Below are 18,213 nucleotides of genomic sequence, written 5' to 3'. Positions count from 1 at the left end.
AAGCATAGACCAACTAGTTTATCTCCGTTATAGTTTGTTCTTCGATCCCCAAAATTACCTAATACTCTTTCTGTATCCTGATTTTGGATGCCCACCCAACCGTTCATGTCATTTAAAGTGTCCCAGAAGGCGTCTTTTACTTCTCTAGGATCACTATCAACCGGCGCGTAGCATGCTATAATAAATAGTCTTCTGATTCCTACCTTCATTCTAGCCCACAGCAGTCTGGGAGACACGAAGCCATGGTCTCCGAGATGCTGCTTTGCTCTTTCATTCAAAATGAGACCTACTCCTTGTTTACCATGTGATTCACAGTCCACTCCTGACCATATTTCAAATCCGCCTTTCAACGCGCCGTTTTTTATGTCTTTAGTTTCGCATCCCTTTTTCTTCGTTTCGGGCACACATAAACTATCTAGTTTCTTCACGTCCATAGTTTCACGCAGTTCTTTTACCTTTAGATCACTTACTCCCCTAGCATTCCAAACACCCAGTCTCCATTCGTCGCCTGAAACATGACCTTTAGATTTTCCGTGTGCATGCCTTTTGTCATTAAAAGTTCCAGTCCTTTCCGAGGCTATTTTGTAGTTTGTATTATTCATTGTTTAGATTATACGCCCAACTAACACATTTATGCAATAAGTTTATTTTCTGAGCCGAAATCATGTCACAGTTAAGTATCAAATCGTCATATGGTGGAGATTGTAGTTCTAACGTCAGTCCCACCAAAAACGAACTAGTACTTTTCTTCCAGGGCTTAAAAAAGGGTGCCAAAGCTCAATCCAATCTGATTATTTTGTAGCCTAAGTCAAATTTTGAATTAAATCAATACCTTCTCAACAGGATGAGAATGTAAAAATCTAAAAATGTGTTAACAATTCTGTAGGATATACTATGGAGACTTAACTTTGAAATGAGCTAAAGAACATTGAAAAATGTTAATTTTTCAGGAGGTATTCCAATTTTTCAAAAGAATGAGAGAAAAATGTTTATGTTAATATTATAAAAATTAAGGCACCTTAGCAACAGCTGAAAAATAAACGTATAGATAATTTCCATCATTATTATATAGTTAATTGTGGGGGAGAGTGGGGCTAGGCCAAGACTTTGTTTTCGAGTCGTTTTTTAATTTAAAAAAAAAATTGTTTAAGAACTTATTAAGTATTGATGTACCAAGAATTTAGTTGGCTGCAAAAAGTTGCTTTTGAAGAGTTGCGAAAAATCTATAAGGTTTGAAGAAAGAAAGAGGAACATTAAAAAAAAATTTTATTATTGTAACAGTACGAGTCGGGGTCAAGGCGTAGTTGAAACGAGACAAGTACTGCAATTTACATGAGGCAAAGTGATACTTAGAGGCTGAGTGTCACATCTATTTTTTATCTCTCCAGTCAGTCATAAGTACAAATAGGTTGCATAGAGTCCTAATATAAAAATATACCTTATATAACGGTGTCCGTTAATTTGCGTAATCCGGGGCATTTTCAGAAAAAAGCGTAATCTGCGTAATCCAGGGCATTTTCAGAAAAAAGCGTTACGTATTTTTTGAACGTTCCCTAAGTTCCCTAATTAAACACCCTGTGTACCCTAAGTAAAAAATTTTACGGCATGCTGAAAGGATAGGCATCGTTCGCAGTACCTAAAATCGCACTTGCGATGACGGTGTTATGAAAACACTTAATATGTCGTAAAATGTACCATTTGATGTAAAATGCCATGAAACTCTGTCCATAAAGATAGGGCATTTTTAAGTGGTTATTTATTTAAAATGTTATGTTAATGCAAAAAGCGAATAGCATGTATACTTAACACAATTTTTCTAATCAAAGTTTATTTCGTGCTCTGCATCATTCATATTTTGTGTAATGAAGGGTATGAATAAAAATGGTTGACTCATAATCGTTGATTGTTAGAAAAAAATTAGTAGATTGTTGATTTTATCGAAAAGGTCATACGCGGGTATGAAGATTTTTGTCAAAATTTTTTTTTTTAAGTTTATAAACTAATTATATAAAAAATGCACTGTGAGCGCATTTATACACAACAAAATCGTTGTCCCATTCAGTTGTCTTTAAATTAAATCGACTGTGATGTTTACTGATGCATTCGTTTTTCATGTGATTTTTTTAAATATATGTTATATGTACAAATGGACTATGAGTGCATTTATGAACAGAAAAAAATCGTTTTTTCTTTCAATTTTCTTTAAATTATATTGACTGTGGTTTTTGGTGATGTATTTTTGTCATGCAATACTATTGTATTCCACCTTTTTTGTTTTATACGGATGAAAAACTATCTATATTTGTCTAAAAATGTACTTCCTGTGTATTTGTGTATAATGTTTTAAGTAATAATAATGGATGACAAATTTTCCCGTGCAGAAATGTCGGTCTGGCCCCGATAACGGCCAGGCCGCATCCAGATCGCGAATCCCGATTGGGATCAGATCGCGGGAAACTCGATCGCGAGGGGCTATTCACTCTGTGCTAGTGGGTACCAGTGATTTCAGATTTCAAATTGATTTCAAATGATTTCATGCACTGATTCGAGTGCTGAATGGGGAACTGAATTTAATTTTTGATAGGTCAAGAATGCAATGATTTCAAAACATTTCAATGATTTCAAGTGATTCTGAAATCAAATAAAATCGATTCCGAATCGTTACGCAACTGATTTCATTGATTTCATATGATTTCATTTGTCTTCATTGATTACGGAGTTGATTTCGTACACTACGTTGGATGATTTTACTTCGGGCTTTCTAAAAAATGATTTCAATGATTTCATGATTTCATATAATTTCATGTGATTCGAAATCGATTTCAAGAGGTGGGGTTACATGATTCTTGGGACTGAATAGCCCCTCGCTCGAGGCACGTAAAGGACAGACTTTAGAAAAAAATGTTTTCTTCTTGCAACAAATTTTTTGTGTATAAAACTTCTTAACAAATTAAAAATATATATATACGATCCTCATAAATGATAGCTTAAATTTTTGGCGTATAAATAAGATTCCCTGCGCAACTTGACATTTTCGAATGTTTCCAAAAAATTTCAGTTGTCACTTGAAGAATGAAAATGATGGGAAAAATTACCTATAATTTATTATTTATTAACATTTTTCGGTAAACAAATTCAATTTTTTGTCAAATTCGAAATTACAAAAATCTATACAAAATTATATTGTTCTATGACAAATTACGAAAAACGTACGACTCGAAAACTACGAAAATTTAACATTTTTCTTGATATAATTTGTTGAAAATTTCTCCTTTTTGTTAGAAAATGAATTTTCTTGGCTAGTGCTCGGTGCTTCCGGACACGTGGCCTGCTCACCTCAGGCATTTTCAATCATTGACAGATTATTAAAAAACGAGTAGTATTGGAATTTTCCTGCATTATCAGAAAACAACGAAAAGCACTAGTTCTGACAGCGCATGGAGATGGGGTTTCAGTAAGAAATCGGTCGGGCTCAAATATGGGCCACATAAATCCACTGATCAGTGTCAGATCGGGAAACCTGTTCGGGGGAAGATCGGTATTACGTTCAAAGTCGAGAGATTTCTGCACGGGTTCATGATTAAAAATCATCTTTTCTGTGACAACTAGCTACAATAAGCAGTAATACATTTTAAATGCAAATGGATCATGTTTGGGCTGGGATTGGTAAGTTTGCATTTCGGGGAAAATTTTGGGGGATTGGTACTATTTTAAGCAATTTGAGTCGTAAAATTGCAGGATAGGGTCTCTTCCTGATTCTCAACCATTTGTTTGAAATGTTTTTCCCCGGCCGTTTTTTTATCTAAGTTCGACCCTTATCATTTTGACATTTTGTTGATAACATTTCTTTTTAAGAATCAACGTTAAAAGTCCTTATGTTTATAAGGGTTTTCTGAAATTTTGGACTATCACCTGTGTACATTTCGTACAATTGAATCTTGATTTCAGATCTTGTTTCTCAAATTTTATCTAAACGTGATAAAGATAAGAGTGTTTAAAATACATGAAGCAACTTGTCTCGAGAAGCGGGAATACATTTTATGTCATTGAGTTTTGTATGATTTATTGTAGATTTAAAAAATTTCCCTACTTTGATGAAAGCACATAAGCAGATAACTTATTATTTGTTGGGTAAAAAAATTCTTCTGGTATTAAATAAACTAGAACGTTCACTAAAATGAGCCAAGTTTTTTGCCCGAAGGCATCACAGCAAAAAGTTCTTGTTAAAAATCTCCTGGCTAAAATGGATATATCTTCTTATACTTACTTATTCTTTGAAGTAAAAAGTTGGGAAAAATGAGAATTATGCAACCAAGAAATAATTTTTCTGAGTCAAGGGTATACATTGGCTTCGTTTGAAGAGACTGAGAATCTGATAACAGAGGCAGGTACAGACTAAGTAATTGAGCATTTGTCAGAGCCATAAATGAAATTGAACAGTCAGAGGTCAGGTCTGTCGTGATTTGGACGAACGCTGTTAACTTCAATTCGGAAAAGTCCCTTGAGCCGCCTAACGTTAACAACTTTCAGGTGACTTATCCGATTTGCAGTTAACGTTGTTCTTCCAAATCATGGCAGAGGTAGCGACATAAGTATATGAATAGTAATAAATATTGATCAGAGAAATCAGTGGAACAGTTGATTAGTAACACAAATATTTTCCTTTTCATAGAAAGAAAGAAGTATAATTTTTTTTATAGTATTTCTATTATCCATCCAAATTTTTAATCATGTCCTCATCGAGTAAGTATAATAATGGTTATTGCCTGCTGCGGTATCATTTGGCCTTAAACAAGCCAAAATGACGAAACCTAAAAAAGGTTTTTGATATTTTATACACGAAGAAACTCTTGGTCGTAAAATTTGGCATTATAATATTGATATTTACAAAAGTTCGATGGAAATCTAGGATATAGCCGAGAAAATAGTATTATTGCCGCAGCCATAGGAAGAAATACATTTTCCATTTCATTTATAAATATGCTATAAACCTAATAATTGCCATTTATAGTTAGAAAAATACATATTTTTTTAGCAGATTGAAGTTGAAAAAAGTGATATTCACAAATTAAATAATAAAGCCGTAGTTGCAATAACTAGCATTTAAAATAACATAAGTTGCAAAACAGGTAAGAAAAATTACCATTTTCAATGGGAAGCTGCAATGAAAGAAAAAACAATTGAATGTAGTGCTTCGCGATTTAGTACCAAATGACGTCATTACACGCGCCGAATTTCATGAGGATGATAAAATTCCTAAGCCTTATAGTTTGTTTTATCATAAGGAAATATCTCCGTTCTGTTGCCCCGGAGGCCCGTGTTCAATTCCCGCCGGGACTGATATCTTCTAACAAAGTTTTTTCTCTTTCAGCTTAGAATAAAGTATAAATATCTAATTTTATGTTTAATGTATAAAATGTATAGTGCCTAAAGTGAATGCGAATTTATTTTTATTTTGCTCTTTCGACCATAGAAGTTTTTCCTATTTACTGTGGGAAAAATTAGAAATGCGTAGAATGAACATACAAAGAATGTTTTTACTATTGTGTTTTGTAAACGTCACAGTCTGTCTTAGGAATCACAGTAAGTTTCTTTGGGTATAAGTACAATTATTTAATCATTTATTTTATATTTCAATAGACATAATAACTTCAGAGTTTAATATTCACAATAGTAATTCTTGCAATAGTGACTCTATATCCTGGCTTGCTATTGTCGTAATGTAAAAATAAATATTATATCATCAAATTTTATGACTGAAAGTTTCTCCGTGTAGTTAGAGAATTGAAAATAAGACATTTTATTCACTTTGTTGTCACTTTTTGAAGAACTAATCACTTTAGTCACTTATTAAAACTTAAGTCCACTTTAGTCATTTATATACATCTAAAATTAGATTTTATCTTTAAAACATATATTTAATCTGTCTATAAAATTTATGGTAATCTATTGTATTGAAATGCTATTCAATATCAGGCTTAACACTCATTTCTCTATTTCCCTCTTTTATCATTCTTTATAGAATTCCTCTTTTTTCCTATTTTTAAGAAACTTTCCCTTTTTTTGTGTTTTTTTTTATTTTGAACTGAATTAATAGAATCCACTAAGAAAATCCAACTATTTTTGGATGAAAGATAATTCCATTTTTTTGGAAAGTTCACTATATTATATTTTTGCGTTAGAATTCACCTTCTTTAGTTACAAATTTTATTATTTGGTTAAAAATTTAATTATTTTATTGAAAATTCAATTTATCTTTTCAGGATTAAAAGTAAAAAATTCTAAAAAAATTGATTTTTTAGTTAAAAATTCAACTTTTTTGCTAAAAATTTATCTTGTTTGGTTGAAAATTCAGCTGTCTTGGTTAAAAACTGCTTTTTTTGTTGTTGAAAATTCATCTTTTCAGGATCAAAAATCAAATATTTTTGAAAACATATTCGACTTTTAAGCCTCAAAACTCTCTTTTAGTAGAAAATTAATCTTTTTTAGTTGAAAATTTTACTCTTTAGTTGAAAATTTAGCTTTCATGGTTGAAAATTAACTTTTTTTGTTCAAAATCATAGTCTTTTCTGGTAAAAATGTCATTCTTTTTAGTTGAAGGTACAACTAAATGGTTAACAATTAATAATTAGAGAGTTTAAGTAATTCTTGTGGTCAATAGAAACTCCAAATATTTGTTTAGAAAATTTACCAATTTACTCTAAATTGTAAAATTTGGATTGTTTTGATATTTTATAAAAATAGAGAAGCGTTCAAGTTATGAGGATCAATATTATCTTCAATAAAAAAGAAGACTCATTTTAGAGGATTTGGATAATTAGGACCTGTTATAAGGAAGGGTACTTTGCACCCTTACAATTCATTTTTATCCCTTTTTAAATACGATATTCTTTACTCCTATTTTTGCTGGAGATTTTTGAAATATTTAAATCGTTATAGAGTGCATTCACTGCATTTGTATGCACATTTAGTGTAAAAACGTATATATTTAGGAGAAGTTTGTGTATAATTAACGTCTGCAGGGAATATGTAGGGTATGGGCACTATATTAACTCCATAAATCTATAATAATTCGAGCTCCCTTTTCGTTCACCCCTCTATTCTATCCTATCACTGCAGTCGGCTGGATCAGACAGTTACCCTTGTGCGTGAACATAAGGGTTGGAAAGACAGGGAAAGGGAGAATCTGCAAAAGGTTCGGCTTATTGTACGTCAATCTCCCATGCCAAAAAACAATCTTTTTTTAACAAGGTTGCTAAGAAAGTATTTCAATAGTCTGTAGTTTTTTCAAAATTTATATATTTTACCAATTTCATATTGCATTTAAATTTTTTTCAAATTCTTACTTCGTTTTATAGTTTAAACTAATAAAGTACACTATAGAGAAAATAAAGTAATTATTTTATTTACATATGAAGTTCACATGGAAAAGGGTTAGTCGTCAATCTGTACCTGTCGTAATAATTATTTTATCCGGTGAATAGTATTTGAAACAACACCTACTGGTGTTACTTTGAATCAAGATATCGAATCCATTTATTCTTTAAACTTCTGTAATTTTTGGTCTCATTCATATATAATATAATTTTATTTTTTAATTCTAATGATGTTTAACCTTTCTTTTTGAAACTTGTCGGAAAATTGAAAAAAAGTTTAAACTTAACAAAATGTCGACGATTTGTTTGAAAATATAAAAAGTCACTTATAAATATAAAGTCGCACTTATATTTTTGCCAATTTTTTCTTGAATTTGCCCTTCTTTAAAGAATATATATCTAGTGATTTTTATGTATGCTGAGCCACTTTTGTGGTCAGGAGCATTTTTTTTTACTAAAACAGAATTTTTGCATTTTTCAGGGAACAAAGAAAATTACAACAAATGTTTAAATACAAGTTCAAACGTTTCAAAATAATAATCCTTTCCAAGCCTCTTTCCATTTTTTTATATATTGCAACTCTTACGAGAAAAATTCAAAAATTACATCATCAGGAACAGAAAATTTTCCGGGCCTCAAAACTGGTTTAGCCCATATTAAAATTGATAGAATGCCTTCATTATATATGCAGAAATAGTAAAAGATTCAACGGAAAACCTTATCTTTTTTATTTTTTCCAATATTTAAAAAAAATGTTCTGCTAATATAACAAACGCATTCTGTTCATTTTATGTGGACTGATATCAAATAAAACAATTTTTGAAGCCGGATGAATCTTTTTCTAAAAATACATTATTCAAATTTTTCTCGTAAACCGTATAAGAAATGAAAACTTTTATTTCAACATTTCTTACCTATTTTTGTTTTTGAGGAAAATTCGAAAATTCGATTTTATGAAAAAAATACCTTCGCCACATAATTTGCTCAGACCACAAACTCACAGTACATATAAAGAAAACTGTTCAAATAATATAAATTTGCATTTTGTTGTATTTGTTAAAATCGACTTATTACTTTTTCAAACAAATCGACGTGATTTTCCAAATATGAAACCTTGTTTTAATTTGTTAACATACTTAAAAAGAGGTCAGTGTAAATCATCAGAATCCGGAAATAAAATTTAAATAATTCAATCAGAGAACTATATAGACATCCTATTACAATTTTTTTTTAAATAATAGACATCAAAATTCAAATACTCCTAACAGTGTAGAGACATTTTTTCTGTAATCGAAAAAATATGTCTTGCCTAATTTTCTCTAAAAACAACATATCTCTTCACATAGAGTTTTTTTTAAACGTGTGCAGAAGTTAGGTGTTAGAACCTGTACGTAAAAAACGATTGAGCTAATTCAACATAATTTGTATTATTTCAGCCGTATAGTAGAAAATAGTTATATTCTATGGACAACAAAATATTTGGTAGACTCTACCAAAATTTGATGATTGTTTTAACCAAATAGTAGATGGTGTATTTGGTTGGCTCTACCGAAAAATGTGGTTGGATCAATCAAATCTTTTGTTGTATCAACAACAATTCGGGTATTACTTTAAGTCTTGCCAAGTCATAAAAAGTTATTTTTACTTGGCAGAAAACTACCTGAATAAACTACCCGTGCAGAAATTTCGAAAGGGCTCGAGTGGGGCCCTGAATAGTTTTTCCTAGCTCTAGTCGGGCTCTAATCAGGGAAACTAGCCGGGCCCCATCTGAAACGTAACGCTCAGGCCACGAGGGTCATACTAGATTTTCTAGTAGAGTTCTAGTAAGGTCAGCCCGCTTACAATTCAATTAAAGAGAAAAGTACCTGCGGGACTCCTACAGGGTACTGGCAGTCAGTACTTTTATCCGCTCAACATCATATGACTGTATGCGATCCGAATAGCATTTATATTTTCAAAAATTGAAATTTCATTCAAACATTTTGGGTAATTTTAACACCCACTACTGCTATACTCTAACGATATGACAAAAAAGTATTTTAAAAATAAATATTAATTAATTGTGAGTATTTTCTCTTTATATATTAATGGTCCTGTTTATAGTGAATACATATATATCATTCCTAAACATTATATTACAAATAAAATTTCTAACGCTACGGGGTATCGAACCTACATATCGGGAGTCTAACCACTGCGCTAAGCCGACAAGTTGAAACTCGATGAAAAAGCCATCCTCATAACCTAGACTCTAGAGCTTATAAAAGCTAAAACACCAAATTGTAAACCTTCTTTTTCTAATTAAATATTTATTGTTATGCGACATTAATAAATGTAAAATATACAAACTGTTAAAATGAATATCTATACAATCATTTTTAAATAAATTAATGTAATCGACTGAAATTTTTATTCGTATAATATTTCTTGTTTTCCCATTGTAGACTACTTTATAACTTTTTATAGTGACAGAACATTTAATTTTGTATGAGCATTTAAACCTAAACCTAAAATGTAATTTTTTCTAAACATTTAGAATCTTTCATAAAGATGGGATTCAGAATGTATTTCTTTAAAAAACAGCACTGGCCAGATGTACTTGACATAAGTTCTTTAACTTTAACTGAAAAATATCTTCCTGACTCCAAAGAACATATTCATTAGTGCATATTTTTGCATACTGAAACCTTCAAAAGCCTCAAAATTATATTTTAGACAATATAAGATTTTAGGAGTTCTCTGGTCGGGTCCCATTAGATACAGATAGATTTGCCCTACCTATACGAAGCATGGAATTCTTCACTATAACCTCCCAGGGCACCCATCAGTTTTTTGTAGACTAGATATTCCGATAGGAGCCCAACCAGTTTTTTCTAGACTAGATATTCTGATAGGGGCCCCATCAGAACCCAACTTCAAATAGGGAAATATGGGCAAATTTCTGCACGGGTAGGTTGCCGCGAAACTGGTTCATATTATTTTTTAAATATTGAAATTTCTTGAGTTATATTGTTCGAAATATTGTTAATCTGTGTACTTTATGCATTTTTTTTGTAAACCCTGCTTTTAACTTGAGAATGCAGAATGCATGTTCCTCTGTGAGCATTTCACCTTAATTTTCAAGAGGAACATGTGGCGCGCACTTGAGTTTTGCACGTGGTGCACACTGCACACACTTGGGCTACGATTGGGCTTGGTCAGGTTTGTGCTATAAAAGTATAAAAGGAAGATAAATTTCTGTTTTATGGCCAGCTGCTTTTTTATTTTCATTTTTCCATATGCGGTCAAGGATCTTCCTGTGTCGTTAAAGGATTTAAAAAGCTGCAGGGAATGTGAAAAGAAAAATGGAGAATAAAGAAACAGAGAAGAAATGTATGTGTCCGGAAGAAGACTAGCATAAAAATGTAAGAAGGAAGAAGTATAAAAGGAAGAAGCAAAAAATGGAGAAGGGCCATCAGTAAAAAAGAAAAGACGGTGAAAGGGAAAGGAAGTGAAAAAAGAAGTCGTTTACGCTTTACGCTACGAGAAATTGGGTATCGTCAGTTCGTTCTGACTTTCCTCCACCGAAGAATGATTCGCGGTTTGCCACCGGAACGGGAGAGCCTAGCAAATCCTGAGGCCAATACACCGACCCGTTTCCCCTGAGCCTGAAGCATTACGAGTGAGAGGGGAAAAGAAGGGAGGCAAGGTCATTGGCAGCGACTTTGAAGTCTGTGCACGCATACCTAGGTGCCGAATGTTCCTTTATTTTAGGACTTTTCTCTTAGTTTGGGGATCAGGTAAATTGTATCTTCATTAGATCACAAGTTGGCCAATTAGATTAAAATCAGAACATATAAGGCAGAAGGTAGCAAAAAAGCAAGCAAAAAGGCTGGGAAAAAATGTCTACCCCATAAAAGGTTCTTAAGTCTGAGCTCTAAACATTTGAAATTGGGTACCTGCATAGTATAAATAGTTTTTGGGAAATGTTAACTGTTAAATTTAAAGCGTTGGCAGATTTAGCGATTAAAGCGTCAAAGTTGAAATGAAAGGGAACTTGGAAGAAAGTGTCCTGGCCTACCCTCATCTCGGTTTCTCCATTTTTACCGTTTTTCAGGTCAGAATTCAGGACATTATAGGTCTCATAAAGGAAACAGTGAAGGGATGATGCCTTTTCCCACCTCGGCTTTCCTTTTTAGCAGAAACCGGTCCGGAGTTTGTAGGCGGCAACTCGTAAAATCGTACCACTCGAAGGTCTTGTAGTTCGGACTGGGAGAATCCATTTTTAAATTTAAAGGAATTCAATGTCTGCTTCGAAATACAAATTAAGTCGACACCATTTTTTATCCTAAGCTTTTTCACTACAATTCAGACCATTCAAAAAATACGCCACACTGCCAACGGGGAGTAAGAGGTGACACAGAATGTGACACAACACATGGAAAATGTGAATGTGAATAACCATTTTTTTAAACGCTTGAAAAATGAAAGGTAGCGATTTTATTTGACAAGTAAAGCATAAAAATGCAGAATTCACATTCTTTTCCCTATTCCAATCTTGTCCTCTTTTTTTAACAAAATAATTTTTTTTCTTGTGTTTAAGAAATTTATTATTAGTACTCAATAATAAAATCCAAATATTTTTGGTTGAGTGTTAATTCTTGTGAATTGAAAATTTTACTAGGTTATTAGAAATAAAAAGAGATGACTTTTTTTATTACAAATTCTATCAATTGCTTAAGATTGAACTAGATTGTTAAAAACTCCTTCTTTTTGGTAGAAAATCATTTTCTTTTTCCAGTGAGAATTGATCTTTTTGGTTAAAAATTAAAATACTTGGCTAAATGTTGAACTAATTTGTTAGAATTCATTTCATTGGTTGAAAATTCGTTCTCTCTTGATTGAAAATTCATCTTTTTGATTGTAAATTATACTTTGTAAATTGTATATAAAATTAATCTTTTTTATTTAATATTAAACTGCATGGTTGCAAGTGTTTGGTTTAAATATTTAACAATTTGTTTAAAATTATTTTTCCTTTTTTGGGTGAAAAATCTTTCCTGGTTGAAAATTCGTCTTTTTGGTTTTAAAATTCATCTCTTCTGGTAGAAATGTTATCTTTTTGGTGAAAAATGCAAATGTTTGGTTCCATATTAATCTGTTTTGGTTGATAATTCAAATTAGATTAGTAATTCGTCGTTTTTGTTTAAATTAAATTGTTTTTTATTTGAAATCAAAATCTTTTTTGTTTGAAATATCAACTATTGCATTTCTCGTTGAGAAATCATCTTTTTGGTTAAATTCGACTATTTTTTGTTTGAAATTTTTTCTTGGTTGAAATATCGACCATTATATTTTTTGTTTCAAATTAATCTTTTTAATTGGAAATTCAAGTACTTGGATGAAAGTTAAATTTTTGTGTTAAATTCCTTTCTACGATTTATCATTATAGTTGATAATTCGACAATTATTTTGAAAATTTGCGTGTGAACGTTGGAAATAAAAACTCTTTGATTAGAAATTACATATTCTCCTTTCCTGAAAATTCAACTATTTTGTTAAAAAGTCATCTTTTTTCTTCGAAAATTCAACTGTTTTGTTGAAAAATCATCTTTTCTTGGTTGAAAATTCATCTTTTTGGGCTTGAAAGTCAACTGTTGCTTGAAACAGTTTGTTTGCTTGAAAGCAAAACTCTTTAGTTGAAAAATGAATTTCTTTTTCTAGAATGTTAATTATTGTTGTTGTTATAAATTCAACTGTTTTGTTGAAAATTGAATATATTTTGACTTACAATTTTAAGCATTTCATGGTGAATTCAATATGGTACCTAAGTATATAAATTTTATTTAAAAGAATTTAGTCCTCTATTATAGTGTGTAAAAAGTGTTAAAAATAGCGCAACGTTTGTTTTGAAAGGCCCCGTTAGAGACATTTTTAATGACAGATCTGATGGAGTCTATGCATTCGACTCCACGGTACATTATACATTTTGCTAATAAGCTCTGGAACTATGCCCTGTTCAACGAGAGAACGAAATCAGCCGCGTAGTTTTTTTCTTAAGGGAGGTGTCGACAAATTTTTTTCTTCAGTGTACAGCCGATCGCTGTTAAAGGGAAACACAATTTTTTCAAATAGACTGACCCAAGTGCTCTCTGAAAATTTTTATAACCTTCGTTAGGGCCACCACTAAACCCTTGCCAGCGGGGGCCATACGCCTACATTTCCCTTTCTTTGACAAGTTGCGTGCAGAGAACGAAATTTCGTCTTTTCGGAATTTCGTTCTATCGTTGAACAGAGTATAGTAAACTCAATTTTTCTTGTTGATTGATATATTTCCGTTTAATTTACGTCGTCTTCTTCTTGTTACAGATTGTAGACGATGATACAAAGCAGAGGCTTCACATTTCGCACATGCAGTCATTTGATTAGGAAAAAATACTACGTGGTGTCTCGTAATGCTTCCAGTGCATTGCCTGAACTAACATCGGTCAGGTATAAAGTTGAGCGAGGACCTTATGCTACATTGACTGATGGTCATGTCAATTTTTTTACTAATCTTCTGGATCAGAATAGAGTCGTCACTGATCCGGACGAATGTGAAGGCTACAATGTTGACTGGGTCAAAATGGTCAGAGGTGAGTATATAGAGTACACCAAAAGTAAAGATTTCCTTTCTAAAAGACTGATGAATATAACTTGAAACTCGAATAGGAATCGTAAAAAATAGAAAAATTGGTAACCAGTAGAAAAAACTCGGTTATTCAAACTTTTCACTATAATCTTACTATTTTAAATTAGTAGTAAGCAGTAAACAAGAAAGATGAATTTCTAGCAAAATTGTTGAATCCTCAACCAGAACAGAGTCATTTCGTGCCAAAAGCGATAGATTTTTTAATGAAAAAGATGAATTTTCTACAAAAAAGTTAAATTTTCAACCAAAAAGATGCTTATTTTCAACCTACCAAAACAGATGAATTTTAAACAACCTGCATAAATTATCAACCAAATAGTTTTATTTCTAAACTAAAAAAATCAGTTTTTAATTAAAATTGTTGAATAGTTAAATTTGAATTAAAAAAATGAGTGGTCAATAAAAACCGAATTTTCTGAAAAACAGTTGAATTAGTAATTTTTATAGATGAGGTAATGATTGTGACTGATACATTAGTAAAAAATAACTGTTTCATAGCTAGAATTGAGCTACTGATTGAAATTAGTAAAAATTTTAATTAATTCAAATTTAGAGAGAGGTCATAAAACTGGAAATTTTGCTTAGAAAATATAAAGTGTCGGCCTATGCAACATTTCAGACCCTGAAGAAATGATGAAATTGTACGTTTGTAAAACTAAATACTTATTGTCATTAACACTGTTTCTTTGCTATAAGTTTATAAAATCTTAGTAAGAATGGGCATGTTACATGAGGGGGGGGGGGGGGGGGGGGGGGGGGCTTGCGTAATTTTTTGATGGTGCCTCAATTAGTTTATTGTTTTATTATTATCTTATGAATGTATGGTTATTACAGTTAATATTAATGATAATAATATTACTTGTTACTACTTATATTATTAGGTAAGTAACAAGTAAAATTGTTACAATTATCAATAAAGTAACATAACATTTTTATATACATTTAATGTACTAGTATAGCAAGCACTAGGTTGCGCGGACAAAGTACAAATAGCTATTTATGATCAAATCTGTTTAACTTTGGTTTTTTACTGATTTGCAGATTTGCAAGCACTGAACTATAATTACCCATTATCTGTCACAAAAATGTATAACATTTCTTCCGAACAAAATCCTTCCAAATAAAAAATCCGAAAAATATAGAAATTTTCAGGAATTCTTGGCGAAACTCCACAATTCTTTTTCTCCTTTAGGAAAAAGTAGGCTTGTCTTGAAGCCTAAATCAACGGAGGAAGTTTCAGCAATTTTAAAATATTGTAATGAGAATCGACTAGCTGTTTGTCCTCAAAGTGGAAACACTGGTCTTGTAGGTGGAAGTGTTCCAGTTTTTGATGAGATAGTTCTTTCTATGCGCCTGATGAACAGCATCATCGACACTGACGAAATGGCTGGTTAGCACGAGAATTGTTTTATCTTTTCTCGATCCATAGGTATAATCTGGAAAGCAGAATTACAACCAATTCTAAATGCCTGCAGGTGTAGTGGTTTGCCAAGCAGGCTGTATTCTCCAAAGTTTGGAAGAACACATGCACAAAGTGGGCTTAATTATGCCTCTGGATTTAGGCGCAAAGGGTAGTTGTTTGATTGGTGGTTGTGTTTCTACCAACGCTGGTGGTTTGAGGCTTCTCAGATACGGAAATCTACATGGAAATGTTCTAGGACTTGAGGCTGTAAGCCTACTCAGTATTCACCAACATTATTTCTTATTCAAAAAAAAAAAAAAAAAAAAAAAAAAACGCTAAAAGCTTTCGATCACAACATTTAGAACCATTTTCAGCACAAAAAATATCAAAATTTCAAGCTGGAATTTTTTAAATAACTGATGCAAACTTTTTCATGTACTAATTTCTTATTAGAATTTTGGACTCGTATGATTCGTTTGAAATGGGGTCTATCATTTCTCGTAGTTGTCTCAGCGATAGATTAAGTTAAGAAGATTTTTTCTAAACTTTAAAAAGCTCTTGAAATCTCGCGTCGTTTGAGCCCTACACGAAGTATTTTAGAGAACAAGGGGTGAGATAGTTTGTGAGAAAGACCGATCTATTTTCCGTTTTGGCCAATTTTCGATTCTCAATTTCCACATCTTGCACACTTCAAGGAAGTTAGTAAAAAATTAAGATTTCGCTAAATTAAAGTTTAAAATACCCTCTTTGCAGCATGTCCAAGAACATAATGAAATATTAACTGGTTCTGCACTGAAAAAAAATTGTTTTTGAATCAAGTAAATATTACTTGATTCAAGTCAATCGCAGGTACGAATGGGGACGATAGAATATGAGTGTGTTCCAAATAAATAAGTACTTGCTTACCGTATGCTTGGAACAAGCGTACATTTTCTTAATCTGAGAAAATGTATTCCTAGATAGAATATCGCATTTTATTATTCTAAAACTTTATTTTCTTACTTGATGCAGAGATGTATTCAAATGCAGAACATAGTTTACTTCCAAGAAATCATTTCTGATACACTTCAAGAATATATTTTGTTAATCTAAGAATATGTAGCAACTGAGCAATAAACTAGTGCCTCAACTGAACACTATTTCTCAACGAAAAAGAATGGTTTTCGAAATTCTTGTTATATAATCTTCATTTTTTTAATTATTAAAATACGTAATTCGCGCAAACTATTGCTTACACATATAATCGTGCGCCTAGACGCTTTGAAAAATCGCACTCGCCGAGAATTGAACCCTATATACCACCTAAACTACCTAAACTCGTGTGTCCTAACCGCGCGCTCTACCGACTTCGCTATCGAAGAACTTGGATTTCGGTGACAAAATCTTGGGTAAGAATCTCGAGGCAGGGTCGTAACAAGTCATATGGTGAGCCTCAACCAACTTCAAACTAAAAGTTGTTGAACTCAACTTTAATATACCATTTTTTATTTAGAAACATTTTAGAATTGAATTTTCCTTATTTCAAAAAAGGCTCAATACTTTTTTTTTCTTAATATATTAAAAAATGTTATAAAATATCTCAAAGTAATTAACAGTAGAAAAAATTCTCCATAAAATGCGCAGTTTTCAATTTATCTAACTCTTTTATTGTATATAATACTTTTTTACTCATTTCTTAATGCAAAATAACTTTTCCTAAACAATAATTTATAATATGTAAAAAGCGAAGTAAGTTTCATTTATTTAACGAGGCATTTAATACTTTTTATTTTTAAATATTTAAAGCGTTAAAAAACGACTCAAAGGTAATAAATAATAAAGAAATATTGCAAGTGCAAAAATTCTTTAATAACATCAACAAAATATAATGTTCTGCTATACGAAAATTTTCATAAACCGCACAGTTTTCAATTTATCGTATTCTTTTATCATACCTTTTTTTAACAAAGATTTGACTTTGGAATTGCTTTCCTAAAAAAAAATAATTTAAAATATGAAAAAAATAATTGAACTTCACTTATTTTACAAAGGGCTCAATACTTTTTTCTTAAAAAATGTAATCCGCTTAAAAACTATCTAAAGCATATAAAAAATAAAGAACTTTTAAGTTGAAAAACGCTTTAATAACCTCAGTGACAAATACATATTTTCTGATTTTTATAAACCTTTGTAAAAGGCACAGTTTTCGATTTATAAAATTATTTTATAATACTTTTTAACTCAGTTTTTAATTTAAAATAACAATTGAACCGTTGGCGACCAAAAGGGGACACGGCCGGATTCAGCCTGAGAAGTATTGTCCTGAGTGTCAATTTTAAAAATCTTTCTAATTTCAATTTTAACGACTGATACTTGCAGAGAATTTCAAGGCGCATCTTTTATTCCTGTTGCAAAAATTTATAGGTTTTGTAGTTCTTGAGATAATTGGTAAAAAGTGGATTTTTTGAAAACGAAACATTCCAATCTTTTTTCACTTTAACTCGCGCTAATTTAGCCAATTTTAATCATTTCCCGATTTCCCCAATACAAAGTACGTGTTTAAGTCTTCTAAAACTATCTAAGAAAGAAAAACGAGAATATTGTAATAAACAAAAAAGTAATTAATTTTCTGTTGAGGCAATGCAAAAATCATGAATTTTAACCTTCAAGCGCCTCGTTTAGCGAATTATGAATGTTTTAAAATCCAAGCGGTAATCTTGACGCTGCCCAAAAACGTGCCTGGCCGGCTACGTACGCGCTGCAGCGAACGACGTGAAGGTCAAGTC

The 18,213-nt window shown here is 31.7% G+C and overlaps 1 protein-coding gene across 3 annotated transcripts in view; it reads left to right on the top strand.

Moving 5' to 3' along the window:
• Positions 1-18,213, top strand: part of LOC117168687 (D-2-hydroxyglutarate dehydrogenase, mitochondrial) — a 184,699-nt gene that overhangs the window by 150,974 nt on the left and 15,512 nt on the right. For all 3 annotated transcript variants that reach the window (XM_033354365.1, XM_033354368.1, XM_033354369.1), the window contains 3 exons: positions 13,725-13,990; positions 15,239-15,436; positions 15,522-15,715. In XM_033354365.1, coding sequence (XP_033210256.1) covers positions 13,735-13,990; positions 15,239-15,436; positions 15,522-15,715 — 648 coding nt within the window. In that variant the 5' untranslated portion in view covers positions 13,725-13,734. The remainder of the gene's footprint in view (positions 1-13,724; positions 13,991-15,238; positions 15,437-15,521; positions 15,716-18,213) is intronic.

This window comes from Belonocnema kinseyi, chromosome 3, assembly GCF_010883055.1.
Source record: "Belonocnema kinseyi isolate 2016_QV_RU_SX_M_011 chromosome 3, B_treatae_v1, whole genome shotgun sequence".
Classification (NCBI taxonomy): domain Eukaryota; kingdom Metazoa; phylum Arthropoda; class Insecta; order Hymenoptera; family Cynipidae; genus Belonocnema; species Belonocnema kinseyi.
Note: the sequence above shows the minus strand (reverse complement) of the source record. Positions and strands in the feature narration are given on the sequence as shown.